Source organism: Rutilus rutilus, assembly GCF_951802725.1.
Source record: "Rutilus rutilus genome assembly, chromosome: 4".
In the NCBI taxonomy this organism is placed as follows: domain Eukaryota; kingdom Metazoa; phylum Chordata; class Actinopteri; order Cypriniformes; family Leuciscidae; genus Rutilus; species Rutilus rutilus.
In genome coordinates, this window is record NC_140212.1 from 30619391 (window position 1) to 30629794 (window position 10404).

Sequence of the window (10404 nt, forward strand, 5' to 3'; positions counted from 1 at the left end):
ACTCCATTCTTCAGTGTCACATGTGACATCCGGTCTATCACATGATCCTTTAGAAATCATTCTAATATGATGATTTTTTATGAAAAATAAAATGTTGGAAACATTTCTGCTGTAATGTGTGTGTGTGTGTGTGTGTGTGTGTGTGTGTATATATATATATATATATATATATATATATATAGCCTATATATATATATATATGCTAAATCATGAACACAATGACAGGGTTAAATGGGGCGCCAGGTAAAATCTTGCCTAGGGCAGCAAATTGGTCAGGGCCGGCCCTGCCATCACCACATCGGCACAGTCCAACAAGGTATTCTATGGCATGGAATGCGCCGTATGGACATTCACCAACCAGACGTTCAGATGCTCGTTCTCCTTCACCTGACAGCTACAGAAGATCTCCCAGCCGTCGCAGAGACTTTGGCAGACGACGTGACGACACATACCAGCATAATGTCAGAGTGGAGTTTTCGCCTCACCGTAGGGAGAGGTTCAAGGATGGCTATTCTCCAAAATACTCCACTACAGCCTGCCCCGACTACTACGAGGACGACAGACGGGGACAACGGAGTGACACCATGTCTTACAACCGCTCGTCATTTCAACGACGCAGTCCAAGCCCTCAGCACAAACGTGTCACCTTTGAGGACTACAAAGGCCATCATTACAGACCTCAGCATCCAAGCCTGGATCTTCAGAGTGGTCCACATGATGTCTACCCAGATCATCACAGCCATCATCAGGGAAACTTCCACTAGCTGATGCGACGGGGCACACATCAGCTGTTTCATTACCAGCCCCACACGACACCGTACAGATGATGAGTACAGACACCAGCCATCCAGAGACTGAACACTGCCCTGCTACAAAGGTGAAGGACATTTGTACAGCACACATCAATGGCATTGTTGAAGGTACTGACATGCACATCATGATAGACACTGGTTCTAGTATTTCATTTATTAATGAAACTACCCGTATGGCACTTCCTTCATTGTGCAAAAGACCACTAAAGGGTAATTTTATCCTGTCAAAGTCTGTAACGGGTCAGAATCTAGATACTCTGGGAACTGTGACTGTTAACCTGAAATTAGGTGCACTGACATTACAGCATGACATGCAGGTCATCAGAAATGTGAATCAGGGTATCATACTTGGTTGGGATTTTCTCCAGAAGCACGAGGTAATCTTGCATGTTGGAAAGGGGTTATGTTGTCTTTATGATCAGACTTTACAATTGTTAAGCACATCTCAGCTTGCCCCTGCACATTGCACAGCTCAAATTACTGTAACTACTACCGTTCCTCCCCAGTGTGAGATGCATTGTACAGCTCAGCTTATACCGTTTGCTGTTAATGCAGGTTTAGCAGATGGTTACAGTGGGTTGCTTGAGCCATATCTATCTAAGTTGGATGGTATTGCAGTTGCACGCACCCTTACAGTAGCTAAAAATGGTCAAACTGTAGTGCGAGTCCTGAATCCAACAAATAGCCCTTTTGTACTGCAATCAGGTATGCAGCTGGGGGAATTCACTCCAATTAACCAAGATGACGTCGTTCAACACTCTGTATGCACTCAAGATTCTGTATGTAATGTGTCCACTCCTTCTACACAGGCACCTCCTCCATTTGAGATTCAGAGTGGGAATCTTTCTGACCCTCAGGTGAACGAACTGCACTCACTTTTGCATGAGTATTGTGATTTGTTTAGTAAGAACCCTACAGATTTTGGTAGTACAAATATTGTCAAACACAAAATCAATACCGACAATGCAGTTCCCATTAAAAAACGTGCCTATCGTACTTCTCCTCCGATGCAAGAGTTGATTCAGTCACAGGTGGATGACATGTTGGCAAAGGGTATTGTGGAAGTCAGTCATAGCCCTTGGGCTGCACCCGTCGTCATGGTACGAAAAAAAGATGGCACCTGGCGCTTTTGTGTCGATTATAGAGGCCTTAATTCTGTCACCATTAAAGACGCCCATCCTTTACCCAGAACAGATGACACCTTGGATGCGCTTAAAGGTTCCTCTATATTCAGTACCATGGATCTTTCATCCGGATATTGGCAAGTGCAGCTTGAGGAGACAGACAAACCAAAAACAGCTTTCACTACTGGTCGTTCTTTATATCAGTTTACAGTAATGCCAATGGGTCTTGTCAATGCTCCGCCCACTTTTCAACATTTGATGCAGCTAGTGTTGCAGGGTCTGTCCTGGAAAACATGTCTTGTGTATTTAGACGATATCATCGTCTACAGCAAGAATTTTGCAGAGCATATTCAACATTTGAGAGAGGTTTTTGAGCGTTTGAAAGCAGCAAACTTGAAGCTGAAACCATCTAAATGTTCTTTTGCTCAACAGCAAGTGACATTTCTGGGCCATATTGTGTCTTCTGCCGGTCTTCAGCCTGATGTTAAAAACATTCAGAAGGTTAAGGAATGGCCTACTCCCGGAAATCCTACAGAAGTTCGAGCCTTCTTAGGCCTGTGCTCATATTACAGGCGTTTCATTCGCTGTTTTGCTCAAATGTCACAGCCACTGCATGCTCTAACTCAGAAAGCAAAGTTGTTTGTTTGGACTGAGTTAGAACAAGAAGCTTTCAATTCGTTGCGACATGCACTTACCAATGCTCCAATTCTTTCCTACCCAGACTTTTCAAAGGAGTTTTTGCTCTTCACAGACGCTTCAAACACAGCTATCGGAAGTGTTCTGTCCCAGATGAACGCTGACGACAAAGAAAGTGTCATCGCTTATGGCAGTCACATCTTGACACCTACTGAGAAACGATGGTCTACATACGACAGGGAGTTGTGGGCTATTGTTTGGTCCATTCGTCACTTCCGTCAGTATCTCATGGGTCATTCTTTTCGAATCATTACTGACCACAAGCCCTTGCTTAGTCTGAGAAGGATGGTTTTGGATGGTGATCCAACGGGACGTAGAGCAAGATGGGCTCTGGAGATCGACCTCTATGACTGGACCATTGAGCACAGACATGGTCACAAACACGCCAATGCTGATGCCATGTCTCGCCGACCTGAAAGGGAGAACAACATTTCCAATGACTTGGAGATCAAGCCTGTCCATTTTGTTTCTTCGTCGACGCAGACTGAGGTGGACGAATCACATCCTACTTCTGCACAACCTGTTTCTTCTTTTGCGAGTTCTGGGTTTGAGTCTTCAAATTCTATGGTTTCTGCCTTTTCCAGCGTTACATGCCTGGGTATGCATAATGGCGATATGCTACAGGCTCAGAAGGCTGACCCTGTTTTAAGCATTGTCGGTGAATGGGTGTTAACGCAGAAAAGACCCCCATACACAACGCTCAAAGGTGCTGCTAATGGACTGAGACATTTCTGGAAAGACTTTGCAAGACTTACCTTTGTAGATCATGTCCTTTGTCGAAGAGTCAGACCTCCGCCAGGTGAACAGATTCTGCAGGTTGTAGTTCCAACTGCATTGCAGCGTAACGTGTTTGAGACTTTGCATGGTCATTCACTCACCGGACATTTCAGTGCACAAAAGACATTGCAACGTGCTCTAGTGAGATGCTACTGGCCCCATATGTCTAGGGACATTACTCTATGGTGCGCCCAATGTCAAGCTTGTGAATCAAGGAGACCACAAACACCTCATCAGCAGGCCCCAATGCAAAACATAGTCACAAGCATGCCTTTTGAAAAAGTTGCTGCTGATCTAACGGAGTTGCCCCTTACACAGAAAGGAAATCGGTATGTTCTGGTTGTAATGGATTACTTCACCAAATATCTCAATCTCTATGCAGTTACTGATCAACGTGCAACGACTGTCGCCAAGTGCTTGTTTGAAGACTATGTGAGCCAACATGGTGTGCCCCAGAGTTTGCACACTGATCAAGGCCGACAGTTTGATTCTGATTTGGTGAAAGAACTATGTTCCCTGCTTGGGATTCATAAAACACGGACATCTCCATATCACGCCATGTCAGACGGTATGGTAGAACGTGCCAATAGGTCCATAAAAGATCAGCTTGCAAAATATCTGTATACCAAAGGTGGGGAATGGGATGACCACTTAAAACAGGTTGAATTTGCCTACAATACTAGTGTTCATTCCTCAACTAAACATACACCTTTCTTCTTAGCACATGGGAGAGAAGCTCGCCTACCTGCTGACTTTCTTCTTGGTGTACCCTCAGCATCTTCCAGGGCTACACCCGGAGCCCCGGCTGAATATGTACACTCTTTGCTGGGACGGCTACGCTCTGCTTTTACTACCGTGGCAGATAATATCCAGACAGCGGGAGCACAGCAAAAGCATTACTACGATCGCCATCTCCGACATGTGGCTTATCAACCTCAGGATCTTGTATGGGTTGATCTTCCAGCTATGTCAAGACACAAACTCTCTCCGAAATGGACTGGTCCATACCAAGTTTTGAGCAGGTTGGACTCACCGACCGGTGACATTGGAGTGACATATAAAGTGAAAGATCTGCTTGATTCTAGGTCAAAGCCTAAAGTTATTCACTATAATCGGCTTAAACCTTATCGCTCCGTGTGGTCACCTGATCCATGTCCAGTTATGACATCCCCTTATATGGGACGCCCCCCACTTACGGCACTCTCAGGCTCCAGACCTTATGTTTTTCATGAGCCTGTAAGGCCAACTCAGCAGATTCAAAGGCGGGATGATACATTACCTCCTGTTCAGCCTCAGGTTGAAATTTCTGAGCGTTCTGGAACTGAATCCCATGTAGAACTTTCTACAGAACAGCCAGCAAGTGTCATGAGAACAAGGTCAGGACGTTCTGTGCGTCCTCCATTACGGTATAGGGATGTGTAATGACTTTAATATCCATCTCCACATATTTTTGTTCATATTCAACTAAAATTCTTGAGTACAGGATTGTTTAATGTATAGTTGAAAGATTGGAGTAATGGCAACTAAGTTCAGAAAAACTGACACATTCAAAAAGTGTTATTTGTATTATGTTTGATTTATTCCTGTTTTCTGAAAATCTTGTACCCCCCAAAGTGTTTTGTTTTGAAGTACCAATGTAAGGAAAGCATATTTTGTTACAGATGTATTTTTTTTTTTGGTATCAGGAAACGAGGACGTTTCTTTTCATAAGGGGGAAGTAGTGTAAGAGTTAAAAGTCTAGCACATTATATTAAAAGATTAATGCTGCTGTTATATTTGATTATTTCAATGTTAATTCAGCAGTATATATTTCTGTTAAAGTCAATGTTGTTGTGAGGACTTTTATTATGAGGCGGAAATACTGAGAGGGAAGTGAAGGAGGAGGAGAGAGGAGAAAAAGTGGAAAGTAAAGAAAGGAAAGAGCTCGTCCGTGTCCGAGGGTTTTATTTATATTTACATAAAGTTTATATTTAGATTTAAGCCCCGAGAACACCCACAACAAATGTTACACTATTAAAAATGACCTTTCTTTAAATTTATCATTCAATAAAAAAGTAATTTGTTGTGAAATTGATAAATGTCAATTAATAAATGTAAAATATATAAACCCAGATTATCTGATCATACTGTAAACCCTTGATCAGTGAAAGTATGAGCACAATTATTCTAATCTAATCCAGTTTACTTGAAATAAACCTCCTCCTGAACAGGACTGAAATTACAGATCTGGGGCCTGTTGCACAAAACTAGGATAAGGGATTAAGCCAGGATATCTTGGTGATCCTGGCTCAATTGATCCGTAATCCGGTTGCACTAAAGCTGGATAGGGGGCAGGAGGATATGTTATGGTATAAATTACCATGGAGATTTATTCTGTGGAGCTAGCCTGCTCCAGACCAGGCTAAATTTCAGGATCTATTTAATCTCATCCCTAATGTCAGTCAGCAGTCACCACAAATGGAAACCAATAGTTATTTCACTGCTCACTATACATTGTTATCACATATAACTAGACCCACTGTCATTATTTAAACGTTTGTGATCATTAATTTCAATCATTTTGGATAATGATTTTTAGATGATGTTGCTATCATTAGATAATTTACAGTTTCCCATAGACTATAAGGCTATATATAAAATGATAGAATATTAGGGCCACAGAGGGAAAAAAAAGACAAGTGTTGTTTTAAAGGAGGACAGTTGTTAAAATGACAGATGTGGGGCATTTCGTGAAATTGTACTTCAGTATGGTTTCATAAACAAAGACATGCTGATGTGCCAGAATATTAAGTATCAAATTGTCATAAGTATCAAAACTGTAAAAAGAATATGTAGCTTTTCTGCAGAAAGAACCAGCCTCATAAATTTATTACTTTATCCTTTTTCCTCAGTGTGGCCCTAGTACTCTGTCATATAAACAAATACACAAATACACATTCCATATGAATATAAAAACACAATGTGTAACATTATGTTCCTTTATTGAATAAGGACAAAACAAAGCAGGTAAACCATCAGCTCCTTTCGAAACTGAAGTCACAGTGACTCTACAAGATGGAAAGCACAGAATCAAAGCATATTATACTAAATGATACATACACATTCAAAGGTCTGTATATAACACACCCTGCATGTCTGCACACTAAAATAAATGCAGGACAAATCCATACACATCAACTGAACAGACAAATGAATGGATGCAGTAGCCTCCCTGCAGCCTTGTATTACACACAGTATACCGCACAAACATCATAAGAGGCCAAATTCGTAAAAAAACGAACCCAAAAAAACCCAAATTCCTCTGCCACCGCAGGACATATTTAACCAAAATTGAAAGCACACATACTAACTAAAATAATTCAACACATATTGGTCCCTCAGCAGCCGACCACTGTCGTCATCAGGGAAGATTGCCGGATTGTCCCAGTCCATGGCTGGTGGCACTCTGGGGGCCCTCTCCTTCCTCAGGCAGGCCACATTGTGGAGGACAGCACAAGCCACAGTAATATCACATGCCCTAACAGGGCTGACCCTTAATTTGTGAAGGCAGTGAAAGCGTGCCTTCAGGAGGCCAAAGGTCATTTCAACTCTGGCCCTGGTCCTGGCATGGGCATGGTTGTAGGCCTGCTGTGCTTCCTGGGGGTCTGTGAAAGGTGTCAGGAGAAAAGGCTGGCAGCCATACCCCCTGTCTCCCAGCAACACACCAGAGAATTCACCTGTCAACACAAAATCTCATCATTACTACCTCATAAACACAGTGATATTCTTGACACAGCCATGATGGTTATAAATAGGGGTTGTGTGGCTTACCTTGTGATAGGCACTGATAGATTTCAGAGGCCCGAAAGATTCTGGAGTCATGGACTGAGCCAGGCCATTTTGCCACAACATTGCTGATCACACAGTCAGCATTGCAGACCATCTGAAATCATAAGATGAGGAATATTACACCAATCAATGCACATCACTGGCAATGCAGAGTGTTCGTCAATGGACAATATCAAAAAGTTATGTTCACCTGAACATTAATGCTGTGAAAGGATTTCCTATTCACAAAATCGGCCTCATGGGCACCTGAGGGGGCTTTTATCCTTATGTGTGTGCAGTCCACTGCACCAATGACATTGGGGAAACCTGTCACACAAAGTAATGAGTATCCTACTATGTGTTAACAGTTGTCCTGTAATTTGTAGATCCTCTTACCTGCAATCCTATAGAACTCCTCTTTGATGTCACAGAGTCTTCTGTGGCCAGGGAAGGAGATGAAGACATCTGCTAATGCTTTGATAGTCAGACACACACTCCTTATTGTGCGGCAAATTGTGGCCTTGTTCAGCTGTTCTGCATCCCCCACTGAGTACAGGAAGGCTCCACTAGCAAAAAAGCGCAAGGCCACACAAACCATTTGCTCCACACTCAGTGCATGGCTCCGTGCAGTGCGGTGCTTAATCCTGGGACCCAGTAGTCTGCATGGATACCTGATGCCATCTGCAGAAAACCTGTATCTTTCATATAGATGGTCATCAGGGAAGGCCAGTGGGTCCAACCGGTCCCTGAAGACCCTTTCTCGCCTGAAGGCTCTCCTCAGCACAAGTGCTTCTTCATCCACCACATCTCGCAAGAATGGGCATGCCATTGTCAGAGCAGAAAGGAACACACAATTTTGGGCCTTCATATAGGCTAGTGGCCACACCTGGTGCTAGGGGGGTGGGCAAAAGAGGCCGGTGCCTTATAACGATGACTTGTTTGTACTGATTGCTGGGAAAATAAAAACTTAGAAAGATGCCACCGTCCTGTGTGCTCACAATAAGAGCTCATATGTCATGGCTCACTTGACTTTACGAGAATATACCTAATTTTTATTTTGAGCTGTGTCATCTTCTTGGAGCTGGGGGAGGAAAGAAAAATAATGATTAATACATTTGTGTTACAGTTAGCATACAGTGTACATTGAAGGCATATCTCACCTCCCTCTCAAGTTTTTTTATTTCAAGGTCCAGTTTCCTAATTGTCCTCTTTTTTATTTCGGACTCCAGTGCAAGATTTTCCATCTTTTTCTTCTTGTACTGAATGTCTATGTCTGCCAGTTCTATTTGGCGCCGGAGGTGGTTGCCATACAACTTTCTGATAGCTTGTGAGCTCTGTGAACACAATACAATTAGCGCAGCTGGAATTTGGCAGGATGTGGTGTCCTTTTATTAATACGCACTATGTTGCCAGGCTGGTTTTCCCACTGTATAGCATCTGGGTCCTGTAAAAGAAATTAGATTTTTTGATTTTGATGAGGACTCCTCACCATTGTAGAGTAAATAGTACTTTCACAGTCTTAACATGATACCTCATGCCTTCTGGAATCCAGAGAGATGGTCTCCTCCTCATCATCGTCTCCATCATGTGCTGTTGCTGCTGCACTGGGGCTTTCACCCTATCACATTTAATCGGATTCATATTGAAGCTAGTAGACAAGACATGCCAGGCCTACAGTATGCCTTTGATGGAGTACTCACTGGATCAGCATCGTCTGGTGCTTGTGCTGGTGGCTCTAACAGGAACACAGTGCTGCCAGACACTGCAAGGCAATAGGTAAACCAAAGTCAGACAGTCCAAATTGATTCAATATGAATGTGGTTGTATCCCATGTAGAGATGGAAGGACATACCTTGAATGAAGCGGGTGGCATCTTGGGAGGAACCTATGCTCGTCTCTTTCCCCCCAGGGATCCCCTCTAAGACGGGCCTGCCTTTATTTAGCTCCAAGGCCATGTCCTCTGCTGGGGTAAGGTCAGCCTTTGGTGACCCACCACCCGTGCCTTGTCTGTGGGTATTCTTTTTCACTGCTAAAACAGTACAGACAATGTGTGAGCAGGCACCTTCTGGGTACAATATATGCTTGTGCTTTGTTAAATATTAGTCAGGGACCATACCATTCTGCAGAATGTTCTTGTATTTGATTTTGACCTGCTGCCATGTCCGTTTTGGCCCGTTCATGTTTAATCTACATCACACGCACACACACACACACACACACACACTTTATCACAAGAACATTTAATGGAGTCACACTGCAAAAAATGACTTGGTATTTTTGTCTTGTTTTCAGTAAAAATATCAACAAAAAAAAATCTTAAATAAAGATGTATTTTCTTGATTTGCTAAATGACCTAGCAAAATAAGTATAGTTTAGACAAAAAATATAAACTTTAAGTAAATGTGTGCTTAAAACAAGCAAAAAAATAAAAAATCTGTCAATATAATAAGAAAAATTCTCTTGAAATAAGTTTACTTTTTCCATAAACACTTAATTTTAGAAAAGGTCTCTTGTTTCACTGGCAGATTTTTTTGCTTATTTTCCTAGGTAATTTTGCTCAAGAAAATATTTTTGTGATATTTTTTTTTTTACTGAAAACAAGACAAAAATACTAAGTAAGAAAGACATTTTTGCAGTGCAGTGAGCAACCGACCTTGGGTCCTTTGAGGCGCTATATAAATTAAAGTGATTATTATTATAGCTCATCTATTTATTCAATTAATATAGCACTTTTCACAATTGTTTCATTCTGTCAAAGCAGCTTTACATTAATAAAAGCAGGAGAAACACACAAAAAAAAAACGGTGGACAACATAAGAAGCAGAGTACAACGGCTAAGATTAAACCGTACTGAGCGTAGTAACGTTAAATAATAATGTAAGGCTTTAATAATAATTTATCATAGCTTTATACAGTGTGATGGAGTTACTTTACACAATTTCACTCATATCTGCAGTGCATTTCAATTAAAAATTTAACCGTTTCATAATTACAGTACAACTGCGTTTTTGGAGATGTGAATTAAATGTAATTTATGTATGTAATGTAATGTAAAAATTGTAATTGTGATGTTTCAGCGGAGCGGTGAGTGTGTAATTGTGCACTACTTACGCATTCAGGCGGTCTGCAATACTTTGCCACGCTTTTTCTCTTTGCTTTATCACTGTGGCGGTGTTGCCTTTCTTCTT

The 10404-nt window shown here is 41.9% G+C and overlaps 2 protein-coding genes across 3 annotated transcripts; both read right to left on the reverse strand.

Moving 5' to 3' along the window:
* Positions 1-6512: 6512 nt before the first annotated feature.
* On the reverse strand, positions 6513-8045 carry LOC311289814 (putative nuclease HARBI1; the record flags this gene model as incomplete). The annotated part of the gene is made up of 4 exons (XM_084408059.1): positions 6513-7125; positions 7220-7331; positions 7428-7543; positions 7613-8045. 4 exons carry the CDS (start codon positions 8043-8045, stop codon positions 6755-6757), a joined length of 1032 nt encoding a protein of 343 aa, XP_084264185.1. The 3' UTR covers positions 6513-6754.
* A 68-nt stretch (positions 8046-8113) lies between these two features.
* Positions 8114-9452, reverse strand: LOC311289737 (uncharacterized protein). Of its 2 annotated transcripts, XM_084407978.1 has the most exons (8): positions 9333-9452; positions 9069-9245; positions 8917-8978; positions 8748-8834; positions 8619-8660; positions 8377-8550; positions 8262-8297; positions 8114-8167 (listed from the first exon to the last, which is right to left on the reverse strand). In XM_084407978.1, exons 1-7 carry the CDS (start codon positions 9394-9396, stop codon positions 8262-8264), a joined length of 642 nt encoding a protein of 213 aa, XP_084264104.1. In that variant the 5' UTR covers positions 9397-9452; the 3' UTR covers positions 8114-8167. The 2 variants fall into 2 exon arrangements, with proteins under 2 accessions (XP_084264104.1, XP_084264103.1); XM_084407977.1 differs by lacking the exon at positions 8114-8167 and having other exon boundaries at positions 8216-8550.
* Between the last annotated feature and the right edge of the window lie 952 nt (positions 9453-10404).